This window comes from Balaenoptera physalus, assembly GCF_965194825.1.
Source record: "Balaenoptera physalus genome assembly, chromosome: 2".
Classification (NCBI taxonomy): domain Eukaryota; kingdom Metazoa; phylum Chordata; class Mammalia; order Artiodactyla; family Balaenopteridae; genus Balaenoptera; species Balaenoptera physalus.
This window is the reverse complement of record NC_138883.1, coordinates 112,842,235-112,862,555: the sequence shown is the minus strand read 5'-3', so window position 1 is coordinate 112,862,555 and position 20,321 is coordinate 112,842,235. Positions and strand designations below refer to the sequence as shown.

Genomic DNA, 20,321 nt, shown 5'->3' with positions numbered 1-20,321 from the left:
ACACTAAAATCTTTAACTTGAGATGTCTGTTTTCTGTGATTAGCGGTAATCTTTTGATGTTCGACTACATTTTTTTTTCAGCAAAAACTCCTGTGTATCCTGGCTCCTCCCTTACCTCTTTGGAACAGTTCCTCAGAGCTATCTGAGCTATCTGGCCTACAGTTCTCAGTAATGTCCCCGAATAAAACATAATTCTCAACTTTTAGGTTGTGCATTTTTTTTTCAGCCGACAACCACAACTCATTGTCAGTAAATTGGCTTTGCTCCACATTTGCAAACGGAGTTCAGTTCCCTAAGGCCTCCTCCAGAAGCCTTGTCTGACCCCACCCCCTCCAAGTCTCCACCCTCACAATACTTAGTACTTTCCCCAGCACACCACTTAACAATCCGCACCCCTAACACCCCGTGTAAGCCTACTAGGGTAGGGCTCATCCATTCTCGTATGGGATGGGGCTCTGCTCAGGAGTTAATACATGTTTGAATGGAAGAGAAGGGAAGTAACTTTTACAAAGCCACAGAGTCCAAGAGAGTGACAAAGCCGGAACTGGAATCTGCATCACCCTCCTCCCCAACTTGGGAAGAATTCGCTCTTCTTTGCGTCCTACCCTCCTATCCCACCGATTTTTGATTCCCAGCGTCAAGGGCCATAGAGTGGACATTTTAAGGAGTGCTATCTTCCATGAGGAAGGAAAGTGCATAGCACAGTGGGGAAGGACATTGAACCCGTCCCCCCAAGCCTTCCCGTCCCCAGGGACAAGGGAAATCCAGTCTCGTCTCCTCCCCAGGGGAGCATTTGGGTCGAATTAATCTTTCCCCACGTCCTTAGCCCACCCTAGACTAATATCCGGGTCTCGGACAGCCTAGGCAAAGCTTCCCGTCCCCGGCCACGCAGGGGACCCCAGCAGATCCCAGCCCCATTAGGCTACACGTTGTGCCCTCCAGCCTCCGTCCCCACCCACTGCCTGGGACGCCACAGTCATCAGGCCCCTCCTTCCCCGCGCGGAGCCGGCCCCGCCTCCCGCGCTCCCGCGCTCCCGCGGCGCGTCTCTTGTCCCGCCCCCGCCGACCCCTCCTCCGGCCCGCGCCTCTGGGGCCGAGCGTTCTCCCGCCGGTCTGCACCCGCTTTGGGTATTTGCTTTCGCGGCAGTCAGGCCAGCCGAGCCCGTCTCCAGCTCCGGGCAGCGGGGCAGAGGGCCCGGCCGGCGGGGCAGCCATGGAGGCGGCGGCGCGAAGGCGGCAACACCCGGGAGCGGCGGGTGGCCCGGGCGCGCAGCCGGGCGCCTCCTTCCTGCAGGCCAGGTGGGCGCGCGCCGGCGGGCGGAGCGGAACCGCAGCCCCGCCACGTGACGGGGAGGGCGGGGGACCGGGGCCACGGAGCTCGGGTGGGTTGTCCCCGCGCTATCCCTGCTGCTGCTTCTCGCCCACTCGCCTGAGCCCTGCCTCCGCGCTCCTTTCTCTTCCTGGAGGAGCCCCGTGCCCAGGGAGGCTCAGCGGCGGGGTTCAACGGCCCAGCGGCCCGGCCGGCTCTAGGACAGTCGCTCAGCTGGGGTCCAGGAAACTCGGGGTGGGGACGGCGGCGGCGGGCCCAGAGGACATTTCTGCTCACTAGGGCCCCCAACGCGCCTGCAAGCCCCGGGCGCCAACCCGAGTTCTGGGGGTGCCTTTAAACTTGACTTGGGTTCTGATGTTAACAGGAGGCTCACTCCTTGCCCCGAGGAACCAAAGAATGTGGGAATGTAAATGGAAGAGACAGAGAAATGTGGAAGCTCCCCTCCAGAGAAAGAATTAGGAAGGGCTTTTCCCACACGGTTGCTGTTCCCTTCTCTCAGTAAGGGGAAGTTATTGGTTTATATAGCTGAGACCAGGTGCTTGGGACAGAGGAAAAGGTACAGAAGCCACCTTTTAATCTTACCCTCCACTCGACTTTCATACCATTTTACAAATTATAGACATTCATTGCATGGAGCAGGCATTCATTAAGCATCTCTGTTGTGTCCAGGGCTGTGCCAGGCACTAAAGTGGTGGGTAAGGTGAAGCTGAGAGGGTCCCACAGTCCGGTAGGGCGGGCCTGGGAGGAACAGTCCAGGGGCTGAGAGGTCGTCTTGGAGGGCTGCCTGGAGGAAGTGGAGCTTGAGCTGCATCTCAGAGAACTCAGTAGGTGACAGGGGAAGAAAAGCTGTTCCAGCCAGGGGAAAGCTTGGGAAAGGCAAGGAGTGGTGCTGGAGCTTTCTTTGTGTACGGTGGCAGGAGGATGCAGACTGATTGTGAAGGGCCTTGAATGGCAGCAGAGCTGGGACCAGAGTGAGAGCCTTGAGTGCAAAAATTAAGGAGACGCTCTCGGGGCACTAGTGTTCAAAAACCTTCCATGGCTCCCCTATGCCTACTTAAATGTTGGGCCCTGTGTGCCTCACTTGCCTCACCCTAGTTCCTGCCCTAAATGGCAGGTTAAGTATGCAGCTTTTGTTCTGTAGGGCACAGGGGAGCCATGGAAGGTTTTTGAGCACTAGTGTGCTCAGTTTTAGGAAGTTTGTGGTATGATTTGGGACGAGGGAAGAAGTCTGAGAGACTTGGGTGAGAGTAGCTCTTTTTCGTGCTACTAAAGGACATGTCTGTTCTGGATCACCTATAAGTTGGGAGTCTTTGACTGCCTGAACTGTGGTAGTCCAATTAGAACAGCGTGTGAGTAGCAGATATGGTCATGCGGGGTTTCCACATGCAGCATCTTACTCAGTCTTTTTGTATTTTGTGTGTGTGGAAACTGAGGTCTAAGGAGGTTTACATCATTTGCCAGCAAGAACCAGGGCCTAAACCCAGGGTTTCTGATTTCTGTTTTCTGTTCTTACTACTCCACTCTGGCTATTCCTCTTTACTCCTCCATGAGCTCCCCACCATCCAGGTTGCTCGTGGGGATGGCATGAGAGGCTGGCTCTCTTCCAGGGTGTCTCTGCCCCCCTCATTGGATGCCTGTAGGCCAGTTCTCAATATCATTGCTGCACAAGACAGTGGGCAGAATCATCCTGTCTAACTCCTAGGATGCTTGGACTTCCTCTGCTACATTCATGCTTTGCTTACATACCTCTAATGACAAGGTGCTCACTACCTTTCAGGGTACCCTATTCCAGCTTCCACCTGCTCTGTTGGCAGTTTTTTGTATTGTAATCAAAGTAATACATGCCCATGATTAAATAAAATTGCACAGACAGGCTTAGAGTAAAAAGCAGTGGCCCTTTTTCCACCTCTCCCTAGTACCAGAGACAACCATGTTAGCTTCTTTTAACTGTTTCTACCAGAATTAAAGTCATATTTCTAAATAATAATAACAAATACTACGTACATACCACTTTCTGTGGGCCAAGCCCTGCTCTTAAGTTTTTGCATTAAAAAAAAAAAAAGTTTTTGCATAATTTATTCAGCCACAACTCTTGACGTAAGATCTACTATTATCCCCCATTTTATAGATGAGAACATTGAGGCCCAGGAGGTAACTTGCTCAAGATTTGGTTAGTCAGAGCTGGGATATGAACCCAGGCAGTCTCCAAAGTCCACACTCAAAAGCTATGCTCCACTGCTATTTCTTGGTTTATCAGTTGCTATTAGCCTCTAAGCTAATGTTTACCTACTAATTTCCTGTTATGATTTGGTTCACTTATGCCTCTCCTATCTTCACAAGATGGTTTTGTATCACCATTTTTAGTTTTGCTCTTTGTTACCTTTGTAGCCTTAAGGAATATGTATATACCATTATTTCTTTTTCGGTCAACTGTAAAGTAATATCTTTTTTTCCCCAAAGTTTACTTATTTATTTATTTATTGAAGTATAGTTGATTTACAATAAGGGCAGTATCTCTTGATTCCTTTTTAAAAGAATATTAGTCTCCTACCCTAATCTTTAGCATTCTTTACCCTTTCCCCAACTCCTGTCATCTATAGTTTTACTTTCAAGTTGTCAAGGTTAACAGTAGTTTTTACTTGCTGTTTTTTAACCATAATTGCCTTCCATGTTTTGTTTGTGGATTGATTCTGAACTTTGAAAATCAGTATACAATGTTTTTATTAGTTAAGCCATGTAAATATTGTTCCCTACAGAGTCCAGTAAGTTTACCAGTTACATTTGCTTTCGTATATTGCTTTTGTTTTTCCTGGAGTTTCTAATTGCCTTTCCTTTTTTTCTCTTATTTTTTTGCCTTCATTTTCTCATTTTTTGTTCAAACTTGTCATCATGTCAGGTATTTCACCATTGTGTATATAGAACCAAAATCAGTCCCTCTATAGTCCCCATTCATAGGTCCCTGCTTGACTCCACCATGGCTGAGACTGCTGACCGCTTTGAATATTTCATCTATATGTTATGTGCTTTATGGCAGGGGTCCCCAATCCCCGGTACCAGTCCACGGCCTGTTAGGAACCGGGCTGCACAGCAGGAGGTGAGCAAGTGAGCGAACCTTCATCTGCCACTCCCCGTCACTCCCCATCACCACCTGAACCATCCCCCCCATTGCTCGCATTACTGCCTGAGCCATCCCCCATCTCCGCCCCCCCCCCCCCCACCGCACTCCGTCCATGGAAAAATTGTCTTCCACAAAACTGGTCCCTGGTGCCAGAAAGGTTGGGGACCACTGCTGTATGGTATGCGCTCCCCAACTGTCGTGGTATCAGTTTTCCCAGATGGTAGACTTTGTAAAGCTGTGGAGGAGATTAAAGGCCATCCTTGTCTTGGGTTACCTGCCATTGTGCTTTCACTGTTGTTCTCAGCAGGAGAAAACCAGTCAGATGCTCACCAATCTTGATTCCCAAGTTAGGTGTCTGCCCTGCACCTGCCCTTCTTCTTCCTGCTCTGCTCAGCCAGGCTGGACTCATGACAGGGATCCGGACATTGACTGAGTGCCTCCTGAGGTGGAAGAGGAAATAGTCACTGAGCCCCTAGTGTGTGCTTGGTATCCACAGCTTCCAGAGACCCACACTTAAGTGCTTCCCAGGCTTTCAAAACGCCTTTATTTCCTGTACCAAACATCCTGCTCTTTGCCCAGTTTGAAGGTTTCCAGAGTAAAACACTGAGGACTGTTATTCTCCTTCCCCATCAAAGTTCTTCAGGCCCGGAGGTTGCCACCATCTGCTTTTTGAGGCCTTGCCCTGATGGTCACAAAGGGGAAGGGGCATGGTGGGCCCTCTATACCAGTCACTTGCCTAAGACAGTGACTGAATATCTGCCTCGGTCCGAAGGCCCAGCAGCCCCTCCTCTTCCTTCCACCAGTAAGCCAGGCATCTGAGCTCCCTGCAGCACCTTTCTCACTTCCACCTCCAGGCCTTTGATCCTACTCTCCTGCTGCTTTTCTGCCTACTTGAATCCACCCAACCATGCTTCCAGGCTCCCTTTCTTCCTGCAGGTTTTGCATACTGCTTCAGGCTACACCAATCCCTCTCTATCTTGATCTCCTGATATGCCACAAAGCTTATAATAATCACCAACAAAATAGCAAGATACTTAGAGCACAGGTCTTGAATCCATGTAGACCCAGGTTTGAATTCTCTGCCTTTCAGGACTCCTGGATTGCGAGTGTCAGAAAGCCAGTGTGAACTACAGCACCCTTAGCAAAAGGGAATGTATTGGCTCTTGTGGCCAAACCATTGCCTTGGGGACGCCTGGAACTGGGAATGTGAACCCTCTCAGGCCTTCTTCTCCTCTTTTTCCCTGCTCCTTTCTGCAGGGCTACTTCATTCTCACCTGGCTGTCCCTTGAGGCTGGAACCTTGGCCACAGGCAGCCTCGTGCTCTCATCTTTAGCGTCCCAGCACCCGAAAGGAAGATGCTCTTTTCAACTCTAGTTAGAAAAGTCCCACTGCGCCGGCCTGGGTCACTGGCCCTCCCTGTGGCTCAGGATACATCATCTCTCACCAGAAGAAGGAGGGAGTAGGAAGGCTGACAAAAGGAATAGTTGATGCAGCTTCTTACTAGTGGGGGTAACCTTGGTTAAGCCTCAGTATCCTTATCTGTAAAATGGGAGGGTAACAGCCTCCTGGTATGGCTGTGGGGATTAGATGAGATGGTGCTGGTGAAGCTTCTAGCACAGCACACAGTCGGCACTCAGTAAGTGGTGGGCACTGGGTAGAGGGGACAGGATGACTTAGTTGACCTAGGAAAGGCCCACTCCACCCGCCTTGCTTGCCGCAAGAGGATGATGAGATCCCCCAAGAGCTTGCCTCTCTGTGTCTGGGTTGCTCTAGGAGCCCATTGTGGACCATACTTGGAATTGGCTAAAAATGATCCCAGAGTTGTGGAAGCAATAGCAGTGTTGACAGAGCTATTGTTTGCCACTAAAACAAATGAGTAACTGGTAACTGAGATTGTTTTATATCAGCCAGTAATCACTGAGCATAACTCAGGTACTGAGCTGAAAACTCTGGAGAATATGGACTCAACATCACACAGCTCCTGGTCATGGCACTAGTTGGGCAGTACAACTTACATCTCAGTCATCTTAGGAGGAGTGGGCTGCTTGTCACTGGAGGTATGCAAGTAGTGGCAGGGACACTATAAAGAGGATTTGTACTCTGATGGGGAGGTTGGTGAGTTGAGAGAACCTTAAAATCACCCTTCTTCTTGAGGGTCTAGATACGAGCAAAACTCCAGCCCAGTGATGTCATGGCCTGAGTGGGAGTTAGGGATGATGCACTCCCTGTAGTGGGCTTTGGGAAAGCTTCATCAGGGAAGCCTTCTTGGAGGAGGTGGCACATGCACTGGCCCTTTAGCTTCAGCTCATTTGTGAAGAGCAGATGGCTGACTGCTTTGCAGGAGAGACAGGCATCCAAAGGTGTGTTGTCAGATGGTTCTCCTCTTCTTGCCACGTCTCTCACATCACCTTGTCCCTGCTGCCTTCCTTCTTAGGTTTCACTGTGGATTGGTGAGAAGAAGGACACCTGCAGCCCTGTTCCTACCTCCTCATGGTTCAGAAACCAAGGGAAAGGGAGATCCCCTGTTCATCCCAGTCTATAGTCTGTAAGGCACATCTCACCAGAGGGCTCTAATTGATCCAGCTCAGGTCACATGCCCATCCCGTGGACCAATCACTGTGGATACAATGATGGGTTAGAAGTTAAAAATATAAGCTCTGGAACCTAATCATTTAGGTTCAAATATTTAGCTATGTAACTTTGGGCAAGTTGCTTAACATCTTGGGCCTCAGTTTTTTCACTTGTGTAATGGGGGTAATATTCTAACCTCAGATGGTTTCTGTGAGAATTAAGAGAGTTAAATGAGATGGTACATGCAAACAGCTATAGTAGTGCCTGGAATATAGAAAGTGTTCAACAAAGGTTAGCTATCATCATCCATCACCATGTTTCATGCTTTTCAGCCACATTTGCATCCTTTGCCCCATCTGATTTCCCCGTCATCCAATAGGTAAGAAAACCCAACAGTTATTATACCCTTTGGGCATTTTCCTGCCTGAATCATAGAGAAGCAAAGGTCAGGGCAGATGGAGTCCACTCCCAGGATACCTTCCCATGGACCACAGTATTTCCAGCAAAACCTTTTCCTAGACCTTAATCATGTGTGCTTCCTCCTGCTCCCAAATCTCTGTGGCTCATCCTCGTGGGGAAGCTTCGCATGGGAGGAGAGAAGAGCTGACCCCTTTTGTCTGCCCCTTCCCCAGGCACAGCTCCGTCAAGGCTGATGAGGCTGCCAGCACGGCTCCCTTCCACCTTGATCTCTGGTTCTACTTCACCCTGCAGAACTGGGTTCTAGACTTTGGCCGCCCCATTGCCATGGTGAGTGTGAAGCTGTGGACAGAGCCCTGACCAGCAGTGAGGAGACAGGGTGACTTGAATTGTCAGAGTGACCTCAGACAAGTCATTGCCTGTACCAGTACACTGTGAGAATAGGTCTGGAGGCTTTCATGTCCTTTAGTTCTACGACTGTGACCAGTGCGGCAGCTGCCAGCGAGTGGGGGATCCGGAGGGGCCTGACTAGTCATACTGCGCCCGCCCATATCTCACACCCAGGTTTAACCAAAGCACCAATTCAGACGGTGGGGTATGAGAAAGGATCCCACCAGCTTTCCCCACAGCCTTGGGATAGTATTGTTTTTCTGGAGGTGAAGAGTATAGGCTGAATTTGCATATCATGTATGACTTGAGCCTTGGGTAATTTTTAGTGTCATCTGGTGAAACTGTCCCCTTCCCTCCAAGGCGATTTCATGCATCAGTGTACAGTGGTGGCCTCTACGGAGATTAATACTGGAAGAGCACCAAATCCCCTCACTTGTCACGAATAAGATAGATAGATAGATAGATAGATAGATAGATAGACAGGTAACAGAAGGTGAAAAAAATTGAGTGAGTTCCCACCAAGAACTAAGGTGTTAATTTTTGCATGTGGGTGGTAAAAATAACAATATCCAACACTGAAACTGACACCTCATACATGCTAGTGCTAATGCAAATTAGCAAAGCCCTTTGGGAAAGCAGTTTGTCAAGGCGATAACTAGTACCTAGAATAGTGCCTAGCAAGATATGTGCTCAGTATACTTGTACTGAATGAATAATAACAGTAAGCTAGAAATAGCGGTTAACATACATTGAGCGCTTACTCTGTTCTAAGCTCTTTATGTGTTTAAACTTATTTAGTTCTCCCATCAATGCTATCATTAATCTCAATTTTATAGATGAGAAGACTCGAGGATAGAGAGGGTAAATAACTGGCTCAAGATCACCCAACCAGCAAGTGGAGGAGCCAGCACCTGCCCCCAGGCACTCTGGCCCCAGAGCCCACCCCCTTCCATCATGATTTTATCCAGAACCCTAATACGTTCATCCCTCCTGACTCAGTACGACCCCTCCCAAGAATCTGCCCTGAAGATGTAATCAGCAAGAAGACAGCCTCTGTACCAAAGGTGTTCATTGCAGTGTTGCTTATAATAGCCAAAACTTGGAAGGGACTTGAGTGTCCAGCAGTAGGGACTGGGTAAATCAGCTTTGCTGTATGCAGTCTAGAGGATGCTACCTGGGCATTAAACAGGAATTATGAATACTCTAGAGCAACCTGGAATGTTTAAGGAGAAAAAACATGCCTAAGCGGCATGCATATTGACTGCCTGCCAATTAGTAACGGCCCTAACAGTCTTGTGTACATGGGATCAAAGACTTGAAGGGGATGAAGAAAAGCTTCCTGGCAATGGTGTCGGGGAGGAGGTATGGTGGCTGCTGATTCTTCTTTCTGCAGGCTTGCCATAGGTTTACATGTTTTTTAAATGTAGGTGAAAGTAAAGGGACTGAGCCAGGAGTCAGGGCACCCAGTCAGGTTTATAAGTGACTTTGGGCAAGTCAGTGTCATCTGGGCTTTGGTTCTGTCATCTGTAAGATGACTGGTCGGACTAGGTGCTCTGAGCCCCCGTGCAGCATGAAGGTTCCACATACTGGGGGACAAAGGAGCTGCCCATCAGACTGGTGTTACAGGGAGAGGGGAGATGAGGCCAGGGGCAGGCTCATGGCTCTCCTCATTCACCAGGACTCAGCCTCATCAGGTCTAATAGGGGTCTCCTGCAGGGAAAATCACTTCCCCCATCCTGCTCAGAGTTGCTGTGGCCACTATAACCCTACGTGGGCTCACCAGGAGTATACATTTGAAAAACTCGTGTATACACTGAAGCTTTTCACATGTACCCATGATAGTCTCAAATTTGTAATAAGTACAAAATAAAACCTTTTACAAGTTATAAAAGTAATATGTCATAGATATAACAAGTCACTTCATACCCAGGGGTATAAAGAAGTGTGAGACTCTCCCTTTCCAGTTCCACCCCTGACAGTTTGAGGCTCATCCTTCCACTCCTTTCTCTACTCATGCAAACGTATGTATACATCCTTTTTTTTTTTTCTCTAACCAAAATGAGATTTTACTTTATACTTTATTTTACAACTTGCTTGTTTTACTTTAGAATATATCATGGCTATCTCTCCATGTCAGTACCTATGAGGGGTCATTTCTGTTAATGGCTACTTAACCTTCTATAGAGAAGATGTACTGTAGTGTATTCAAGTAGTCAGCCTATTTCTGGTAGTTTGCTATCACAAAGTGTTTCAGCCAACATATATATCTTGCTATAGATAAAGATACAGAGATACATGCACACAGCAAATAAGAAAGAGGAAGAGATTGAGATTCTTGTATCCTGAGAGTTTTATTTCTGCAGGGTGAATTTTTGATCGAAATTTATGGTCATTACACGTGTACTCAATCAACAGATAGTGGGCGTACAGTGTGGCAGGGCGGAGGTTGTGAAGTGTTTGGACCTCGAATAGGGGTTTTCCCACTGACACCGACAAGGCTGGGTCTCACTGGGTAGAGCAGTAGGAGGAACAAGGGCATTCTAGACAGAGGAATGGCCCTGGCCTGCCTGCCTCTCTCAGGGAAGGTAGAAAAGGAAGAACTGAATCTACTTTGTAGAGCTCACTTATTTTCTCCTTTGTTTCATAAGCTGTAGTTTCGACCTGATTCGGAAGTGGTCCATCTGCTCAGTGGACAGAGTGTTTTTCCATACCTGGGTGGCCAGGAGATCTTGTCATCATCCTAGGACCTGGAGTGCCAGATCCTTAAGGGTCCATGTAGATCACCTGGGCCACATTTCATGTTACAGATGGGGGAACTGAGGCCTGAAGAGGGGAAGAACTTGCCCAGGGTCACCCAGAAAGTTGGTGCACAACTGAGTCCCAAAGGAGCCTCCAACTCTCAGGCCGGTACCCAGGGACCTTTATTTAGTACCCACAGGGAGAGGGACACACGGTCAGGCCCTGGATTTGTGTCTGCTGTGTGCTTACCTTCTCTGGGACTCAGTTTGTCTGTCTGAAAACACCTTCACTTCAGTGCTGCTGAGAGGATCCCAAGAGATCACAGAAAGAATGAAGTGTGTGCAAAAGAGGTTCTGAGGGCCTCATGGGGCTGTGCCTAGTAAAAACCATTCCTCCCCTTGCTCCCCAGCTGGTGTTTCCTCTCGAGTGGTTTCCGCTCAACAAGCCCAGCGTGGGGGACTACTTCCACATGGCCTACAACATCATCACGCCCTTTCTCCTGCTCAAGGTACAGTCCAAGGCTCCCTGCCCTCCCTTCCCACCCTCATTTCTTCCTGCACCTGGCAGGAAGCTGGTGCCGAGCCCCGGGAGTGCCCTGAATCAGGCTGTCCCCTGCCTGACTCGGGGACAAAGGCTGTGATAGAGGGACATGTCAAGCCCCAGGAGAGGCGAGACTGCCTCTGGCTGGGAGGCATGGAGAAGGCCTCCCCAAGGAGGGGCGTTTGATTTGGGCCTCCGCCTGGTGTGCTTGGGGATGAACTGGGAGAGACCTTCAGGCAGGAGCACCTGAAGACAAGGCCGTGCTGGAGGAGCCATAATACATCTGGGGAGGCTGAGGTGGAAGGAGTGGCTGGATCGCCCAGGGTGAGGTCAGGGACCAGTTGGGAAGGCAGGTGGGGGCCAGGTGGCAGGAAGGGCAGCAAAGGAGGGTGAGCTCTCTCCTCTGGCCTGGAGATCCCTGACTTTGAGATACCACTGGGAACACAGAGCTATCTCCTAGATAGCTGCAGGAGATAGACATCTGGGTGATGGCTATCTCCAAGGTAGCTCTCGGCAATGCTGGCTTTGCATTTTGCCACATAAGGGCTCTTAAAACTATCGCTGTTTACTGTCCCCATCATTTTGTTTTTAGAGAGACATTTCAGATCTCCAAAAAATAGGGAAGGTGTAATCTCAGAATTCAGAGGGTCTTTAGTAAAATAATTTAGTTTCAGAAGCACCTGCTGCATCCCTGTCATTTTCATTTTTGTTTGCTTGGATTGCTCATTTGCTCAGAAATGGGAGGGTCTCCTCAACAGGCCAGCCCAGTGACCCAGGAGCAGTACTGGGGGTGGTGGGAGGGCGGGGCCTGGAGCCTGGATGCCTGTGTCACCTCCAGCACAGCCCGTGGGTATGTGTGTCCTTGGGCAGAGCTGGCCCTGCTGAGTGTGTTTCCCCTCCAGCACAAGAGGGTGCTGATCCCTGGCCCCTGCTGGGTTCACAGGGATCTTGTGGGACTCTGGAGGCTGGACTGGCCCCACTAAAGGGACCCACCAGTTTGAGAGTGACGTTCCAGCTGGTGGCATCCCTCCCACTCTGGGTGTGAGGGAGGGGAGCAGAGGGTGTCTCCTATCATGGTGGAGGCGGGGGTCATGCTGTCGGGCCTCCCTCTGACCTCAGCTCATCGAGCGGTCCCCACGCACTCTGCCGCGCTCCATGATCTATGTCAGCATCATCACCTTCATCATGGGCGCCAGCATCCACCTGGTGGGTGACTCTGTAAACCACCGCCTGATCTTCAGCGGCTACCAGAACCACCTGTCAGTCCGTGAGAACCCCATCATCAAGAATCTCAAGCCGGAGACGCTGGTGAGCCTCCACCCCGGCCCTGCGGTCTGTCCAGGGGGCCAAAGAGGCTGCCCGACCTATCACGGTGCCCTAGATGAGGGCAGGCCGCCCCGCCAAGCTAGGATGCTCCTGTGTTACTAGGAAGTGGCACGTAGGCTCCCACCAGGGCCCCCTCCTCCGGGCAGGGAGGGACTGAGGGCAGCTGGGGGAGGCCTCGGCATTGGGGGGAGGGGTCCGCCGGGTTGCGTGGGTCCCGCACCCTCCCTGAAGCCCCTCCCCGAAGCCCTGCCCCCTCTGCCCCTGCCTCGCCTCTGCCACCCCCAGATCGACTCCTTTGAGCTGCTCTACTACTACGACGAGTACCTGGGCCACTCCATGTGGTGAGTAATGGGGCCCGTGGCCTCAGCCAGCTCTGCCGCCGGCCTTGGTGACACTGAACAAGGGCCTGGGGTCTCCAGGTGTCGAGCGCAGCGGCTGGAACGGCGTGCTCTTCCCCGGCGGGGGCGCTGTCACTCAGCTCTGGCTCCCGCCGCGCCGCCTTCCGCTCCCGCCAGCCCGCGGTGCCCGCGGCGGCCACTAGAGGGCAGCGAGTGGCTGTCCTCCCTGGGCCGAGGCTGCAGTGCTGATAAACATCTCCCCCACCCTGGGGATGGGGACCCCGCTGTGTTGGGCTGCGGTCTTGGGCATGGAGGCGGAGAGGAAGATGAGTAGGTCCGGCTGGACTAGGTCGGGGGTGGGGCGGGGGCAGGGGTGCTGCCTGTGCCCCCGCTCCTCCGAACTCCCAGGGGGGCGCCTCCCACCCCTTCACCCACAGTGGAGGAAACCTCACGAATGCGGGCTCAGCCACAGGAGATGCAGGGCCCCAGCTGGGGGCAGTCATCTGTTCCAGGCCCACACCTTACACAGGATAAGCTGGGGCCAATGGGAGGGGGTTTGGCCATGGGTTGACAGCTAGTGACAGAGCCAGCCCTGGGCCTGGGTGGCCCCACTCCCGAGCGAGGTGGGCTTACTCTTGTCGCACTTGCCCTATGCTGTGTTTCTAGGTTCTGTTTGGGGGCCTGGAAGGTCAGGGGCTTCCTGGACAGGCAGGCCTCTTGCCAGTTCTCCCTGGCTTGTGCCAGAAGACCCTTCCCATGGAAGGCTGGGGACAGGAGGAGGAGAGAGGAAGAGAGGCTTGGAGAAACGAAGGAGCAGGAGAGGACTGGGAGGGTGCGGGGGCCACATGAGGGGGGAAGAGGGGAAGGTGGGGAAGGAGACAAGATGGTGCGTGGGAAGAGAAAGGGGGTGTGTGTGATGGCACAGCTGCGTGGGGAAAGCAGCCTGTGTGTGGAGAGGAGAGAGGGCGGTACCTTTGGGGTGAGATGGTGTGTGTGTGGAAAGGGGGTGAGGCTGTGGGCTGAGTGTGGGTGAAGGGGCTTCACAGAGCTCTTTGGAGGCCCCTGGCAGGTGCTGTCCCCCCCACCTTATTTTAAACTGGGACCTCGGGCCTCTCCCTCCTCGACCCTGCTGGGTACACCCCTTTCCAGGGCAGTGAGGGGCTGGGACTGCTGGTATTTGGGTGCGTACACGAGGCAGACACACACACACACACACACACACACACACACACACACACACACACACACACACACACACACACACACACACACACACACACACACGTGAGTGGGGTGGCCAGCGCCGCGTGGGAGAGAGCTGCCCCTCCCCTCACCCCCCAGCCTGCGGGGCTGTGATCGGCATGTGCTCAGGGAGCAGACCTCATCTTCCTGCTTCCCTCCTGGGCCCCCTGCTTGGGAAAGGCTGCCAGGGAAGAGTGCCACCCGAACCAGGCATTTTTGTAAGCCATGAAGTGAGACTGCATAGGATGGTGCAGGGAACCAGTACAAGGACGGGCGGGGGAAGAGACCCTGGGTGGGGGCAGCTGGGCGGGGCAGCTGGGCGGCTCAGCACTGTCTTCCCTGCTGCAGGTACATCCCCTTCTTCCTCATCCTCTTCATGTACTTCAGCGGCTGCTTCACTCCCACCAAAGCTGAGAGCTCAATGCCAGGGGCAGCCCTGCTCCTGGTGGTGCCCAGTGGCCTGTACTACTGGTGAGTGGACGCTGGACCTGGGGTGCGGGGAGGGTGGGGGCCCTTAGTGAGCCAGGTAGTGAAAATGTGCTCTTGACCGCAGGGCTGCTGTGTGACCCCAGGTGAGACTCTCCCTGTTGAGGTCCCTGCTTCCTGCTCTTTCAGTGGGGACTGTGACTGCCTAATGGTGGCCGCTCTGTGACCAGGAAGCCAGGCCTGAGTGTGACCTCTTCACATTCACAGTGCAACCTCGGGGCCAATAGAATCCATCTCCGACACCAGGCCCTGTAAAGGCCTTGCGACCTCAATTTACTCCTCTGTGAAATGGGGATAATACCCGCCTGTCTCCCTCTTAGGACATGGTGAGAATCCAGGGGGAGAGAAGGGGGCTTTGTAAACTATGAAGCATCATGGAGATGACAAGGACAGATATGTGGGGAATTCCATGGCCTCAGGGGCTCCCTGCCTGGTTTCCTTTTCCCTCCAGCTCTCTCTTCCCGTTCCAGAGGATCCAGGCCTCAGCCAGGCTCCTACCCCTCCTCTGTCACTTCCGCTCTGGAGAAAGGCTCCCCTGGGGATTGTGGGTGTCCTGGAAACAACTAGCCCTTCTCTGGTGGGAAGCCTCCAGCCAAATGAAAAGGGCCTCCTCTCCTGGGGCCAGCTCCGGCCCACCTCCAGGGGCTGCCCCTGGCCAGCTGTGGGGGTCCACCAGAGCGAATCCGCATACCCGCTGAGGGCAGGATTAACAGGAATGGGTGGTAACTACAGCTGGAGGGAAAGAGGTGAGACGTGGGAAGGAGCTTCGGCCCGTTCTTACCCATAGCACTACCAGAGTGATAGCTACAGGAGGCCGTTTATTGAACAATATGCTTTTCCAAGTATGTAGTTCTTGAGAGATAGGGCCATTTATGCCCCCTTTATGAGCAAGAAAACAGAGGCTCCAAGATGTCATGTAAATTCCCCAAGGTGACACAGCCACTAAGTTGCAGAGCGATGTAGTTCCTTGAGTGGGATGGGTCAGCATTGCGGTTCTCTCTATAGGCAGGGGAGTGGACGAGATAACCTCTCAGAAGCCCTCTAGCCGGTGTTACTGAGTTCCTGGCCACATGCTAGGTACTGCCTTAAGAGCTGGAGAGAACCCTGGGAGATGAGACTATCCCAGCCTTCAAGGAGACAGTAATGACAACTTCCATCAGCTGAAACTGCATTCCCAAACTCAGACGCCTTTAGGAACCAAGCTGGTAACAGAAATGCATGAAGCAGGCATCAAGTGAGGCAGTAGGGAGTGGTGGGGACTGTGGCAAGCTGCAGAACAATGCTCTCTCTAAAGGCAGCAGCTGCTTTCTCCTCATCAGTTATTGTCATGTGGGAATACAAGCCTAACGTGAGCAGGGAAACCAGAACTCCACATTGGCAGGTAATCTGCTATTTACATATTGGCAACAAACTCAACATTTTAAAAAATAGTAACTCTACAAGCCAAATCAATATGCTGCGTATGGGCCATGGCTCAGAGTGAAGTGGTTGCCTGAGCCCCTCATTTGATGCGCTATTCTGACCGACTGGGTGGGCAGCCTGGTACTTGGGTAGAGGGAGGGATGCCGGGCAGGATGGGCTGTCACGGCACCCACCTCCCCTCACCCACTGGCCTCCTTAGGTACCTGGTCACAGAGGGCCAGATCTTCATCCTCTTCATCTTCACCTTCTTCGCCATGCTGGCCCTTGTCCTGCACCAGAAGCGCAAGCGCCTCTTCCTGGACAGCAACGGCCTCTTCCTCTTCTCCTCCTTTGCCCTCACCCTCCTGCTCGTGGCGCTCTGGGTCGCCTGGCTATGGAATGACCCTGTACTCAGGAAGAAGTACCCCGGCGTCATCTACGTCCCCGAGCCCTGGGCCTTCTACACCCTCCACGTCAGCAGCTGACACTGAGTCCGGGGCACTGGCCACTGGTGCTCTGCCGAGTGGGAGATGGGCCATTGAGGGCATCTGAGCATAGGGAGTGTGTGTGTGTGTGTGTGTGTGTGTGTGTGTGTGTGTGTCCACCCACGTGTGTGCAACCCATGGCTTAAGAGCATGGGTGAGAGTATGCATCGTGCGTGTGGTTAGTTGTGTGTGTGTATGTTTGTGTGCACATGCACACACATGCAGAGTGCATCACTGTGAGACTGAATTGTTTTGGTCAAGTTTCCATTCGGTTTGCCTCTTCAGGATGGGATGTAGTTTGAGGCAGTGTGTCCAGGCCAAGAGCTGGGGCCTGCCTTCCTGTGCATCTGATGGAATCGGGCCCTCTCACTTCCACTGCTCAGGGCTATCTCTTCTTCCTGGGCTGTCTTCTGGTAGCTGCCAGAGAGGCCTGGGTGGGGCAGAGGTTGGGAGGGGATTTGGTCTTTCACCTACTACCTGGTTCACTCCTCAGGCCCGCCCAGACCCTGGAGGCTAGATTACACGGGTTACATGAACTCGCTGTGCATTAATGAGCAAAGCACAACCCTTCCCTGGGCCTCATTTGCAAGAGTTGGGCCCACGGTCCCAAAGCGTGTTGGTGGGCGGGTTGCAGTCTCCTCTTGGGGCACCCTTAGGAGGGGTGAGTGGTTCTACCCCGCCCCTGCCCTCTCTGACCCCGGGAGGGGTACGTGCACCCCAGATCCTCACCCGACCTCAGGCTGCACGGGGTGTTGAGCCACCCGACCGTGGGGAGCCAGAGGCCAGCCCTCCCCGCCACCCACCGGCCTGATCTCAGGGTCTGGCAGTGGTCTCTGATCTCCCTCTGCCAGAAGCTCTCTCTCCCTCCCCGCTCCAGGATCGTGGCCCCACTTCGTGTGAGGCTGACTGCAGGTTTCTGAGTGGCCGCCGAAGGCAGAGTTCTCAGGCACTTGCACTGTTCCCTGAGCCGCTCACTAGGGGTGGGCACGTCGTGAGGCTCTTCAGACAGCCTTGTCTCAGCCTCAGTCTCTGCCTGCCGCCAGCAGGCCTGCTCCCAGGAAAGGGGCCCTCGTTCCCCATGGGACGCCCCCCCGCCGCCTCCCCCGAGGCACTGGGGCCCGGTCTCCTCCCACGGCTGCAGGCCCACGGCCTAATTTCCCATCAGTGCCGGCCTGCGTGTGCGCAGGGGTCTCGGGGGCCTGCCTCGCCTCCCCCGGCCCCGCCTCCTCTCCTGTGCTCTCAGGGAGCCCTGTGCCTCAGGGCCTCCTTTCACCCTTGATGCAGTGGTCCCCCAGCCCCCGTCAGTCCCCGTGTGCTGGCAGCATCAGGGGTGAGAGGTGTGACTAGAGGCCGTGTGGAGCCCAGCCTGGCTGGCTGCTGCTTCCTACTTGGGGAGTGAATTTGGGAGGCAGGAGGAGGGTGGTCCCTGGAGCACGGGAGGGAGTGGCTGGTCTGGGGCCCAGGCAGGAGCCCTGGGCTGACCCCAAGGGCCCACTCAGCCCCGTGTGGCTGAGAGCAGGTGCTGCCACTGTCCCCTGGCCCTCCGTGCCACTTAGTAGGATCCTGCGGTTGGGGGTCACCAGCAAGAAGGGCCTCCTCTAGGTCCCAGCTCGCTTCAGAGGAGTCTGGGGGGGGCGGGGTCACAGGTGTGAGGACCAGCATAGGGCATCTCCAGACCTGCCCCTCAAAGATGTCCCCCTGAGCCTCCCAGCTGTGCTGCAGCCCGTTCCAGAGGCTGAAGCAGAGAGGCTGCCCTGTGGGGGAAGGTGGCGAGCCTGGTTTGTGGGAGGTTGGCACGTAGCCTTGGGCAAGCTGTTTAATCCCCCGGGTCCTCAGCTCTTGATCTTTGAGGGTCTCAGCCTCACCACACAGCCACCAGGGGCTTTGTGGGCTACTGTTACTAGAAAACACAGGGGAGGGCCACGCTGAACAGGAGCCGCATCATTGTAGGCCATGTTGTGATGAGAAAAACACCTTCTGAGGAAAGCAGCTTTGTTTTTCAGGCTTGCTGCTGAGGCATGTTACAGTATGGTAACCCTCCTCACACCCGGAGTGTGGACATAAAGACTGGAGTTTAGGATTCCCACTTTGCTTTTCCCAGGCACCTTTTAAAATAACCACTCAGCGTTTAAACCCATAGAAAGCTGGTGACCCCTACCACTGTATGATATAGGTGCTTGGTACCCTGCTCTCTTCTCCCTCAGGACCTGGGACGGGGGATGGTCCTTCCCCTGGCTCATTGCGCCCCCTGGCCTCTGGGAGCTGAAATAATAAATCTTGTGGCTCTGCTTCCTTCGTGTGGATGTATTGAAACTGCCTTCAGTCAAAAGGACCCCGTGGGTTTCATTTCCCCAGAGTGGGAGCTGGATGCTGAGGGAGATGCCTGCCGCCCCCGCGTGGGTGGCTTGTGCCCCCTGACTCAGCAGGTCACAAGTCTGCACATTCTTAATTCATAAGCCAGCTGCGGCCTTTCAGCACACTAGGGCCTCCACCTGCCCAGCAACCTTGTTTGAATCCTTCCCTACCTCAAGGCCACTGTTAACTCCAAAGCCTGCTCCAAGCCTGTTCTCCATAGAAGGACTTAATGGATATCTTCTGAGCAGGCATAGGCCTGGTTATGTGGGGTCTGAAGCTTATACAATTTTGGGGGTGCTTGATAAGAAAACAGTAAAAAAAAAAAAAAAAAAAAAGTAAAAAATTCGGTATGAAAACGAGTATTCAGAATGGAAAAGAAATCACAGCAAGTTATTGGAGCCTTGGAGAGTCATGTCCCTCTTGACCAAGATCTCTTTGGGCAGTTTACTGAAAATATTGCCCTAGAAATACTTCTTAATTGCAACCTGGCTTCCCTCCACCTAGAAAACTCTAGGCCAATGGTTTTCAAAGTATGGCCCTAACTGGCAGCATCTGGGTGGCAGAAGAAAATGCAGATTCTTTCCCCCTTTAACCTGCTATATCAGAAATTCTATTGATAGGGCCCTTCAGGTGAACAAAATCTCAGCCCCCAACTGGCATTGGAGGGGGTTTCTGTTTTGCATCCTGAGTTGAAGTGTAGCCTACACACAACAAGGTAAAGCATACACCTTGAGAGTTTTTGTATAGTGAACCCTCAGGTAAACACCACCCTATGCAGGTGTTTTCAACATTACAAACACCCCGTAGAGACACCTAAAAACACGTAAAAAAGGAGTTACCCAGGGTGTCTCAGTTGGTGTGCCTTGGGGAACACACAGCCCGAAACTCGAGCACACACTGACCTAAACGCAAGGAAATGTCACGTGTATGGTCAGATCATTCAAGGTGGCTGTTCTATTTCTCTCTGTACATCCCCAGCTCGACCAGGCCCAACTTCACTACCATGACTATCCAATCCTCGTAATTCTAGGGCTTAACTAGTCCCTAGTAACTGATGAGCCCACCTAAAGTCAATTCCCCCTATAACTGGTAGCCTCCTTCCCCCGCAGGAGCAGCAAAGGCGGCTGCCGAGGCCTGTCTGCCGCCCACGGTGGGGTGTTGCTCCAGGATGTTGCTTCGAACGTGTAAGATCCCCTATCCAGCAAATCACTGATGTCTCTGTCACTGTCTCTGGGCTGTTCCTTTGGTCTCAAGGCTGGGCCACTGCAAGGCATGCAGGCCTGCGGGAGTGCAGCCCAACAATTGGCGAGCCAGCTGAGAAGCCAAGGAAACTGCCGGGAGCACCGAGATGTCAGGGAACAAGGACGGGAAATGGAAAGCTGTGAGGCATCCGGGGGTGGCCATCCACTCGTGTGCGGGGCCCTGTGGCGTCTGTCCTTGATGAATGGGGGCCGCCAAGAGACGGGCCAATCCATAGAGCACCCCGAGGGTGTCGCAGAGCTGTCGCTGCCGTTACTGTGGGGAAAAAGAAGCTAGACGGTGGAGGGGGTAGCCGTGACTGTGGGCTGGCTGCTGCTTTGGAG

General features: G+C 53.1%; 2 protein-coding genes across 13 annotated transcripts in view; both read left to right on the top strand.

Moving 5' to 3' along the window:
- The window catches only part of LOC309653912 (uncharacterized protein), a gene marked incomplete at its 5' end in the record, with an annotated part of 32,807 nt that extends 32,608 nt beyond the window's left edge, over window positions 1-199 (top strand). For all 5 annotated transcript variants that reach the window (XR_014259626.1, XR_014259627.1, XR_014259628.1 and 2 more), the window contains one exon: window positions 82-199. Coding sequence is in view for 2 of the 5 variants with exons in the window: in XM_082448217.1 (XP_082304343.1) it covers window positions 82-172 (91 nt within the window). The remainder of the gene's footprint in view (window positions 1-81) is intronic.
- Window positions 200-1,040: 841 nt separating this feature from the next.
- On the top strand, window positions 1,041-19,932 carry CLN6 (CLN6 transmembrane ER protein). 8 transcript variants are annotated; one of them, XM_082447933.1, is made up of 9 exons: window positions 1,041-1,299; window positions 4,365-4,424; window positions 7,652-7,766; window positions 10,975-11,073; window positions 12,225-12,413; window positions 12,717-12,772; window positions 14,399-14,482; window positions 14,949-15,041; window positions 16,119-18,675. In XM_082447933.1, exons 1-9 carry the CDS (start codon window positions 1,214-1,216, stop codon window positions 16,381-16,383), a joined length of 1,047 nt encoding a protein of 348 aa, XP_082304059.1. In that variant the 5' UTR covers window positions 1,041-1,213; the 3' UTR covers window positions 16,384-18,675. The 8 variants fall into 8 exon arrangements, with proteins under 8 accessions (XP_082304059.1, XP_082304058.1, XP_082304064.1 ...); XM_082447932.1 differs by having other exon boundaries at window positions 1,043-1,299; window positions 14,360-14,482; XM_082447938.1 differs by lacking the exon at window positions 14,949-15,041 and adding an exon at window positions 14,705-14,823 and having other exon boundaries at window positions 1,043-1,299; window positions 14,360-14,482; window positions 16,119-16,255.
- The last annotated feature ends 389 nt before the right edge of the window (window positions 19,933-20,321 follow it).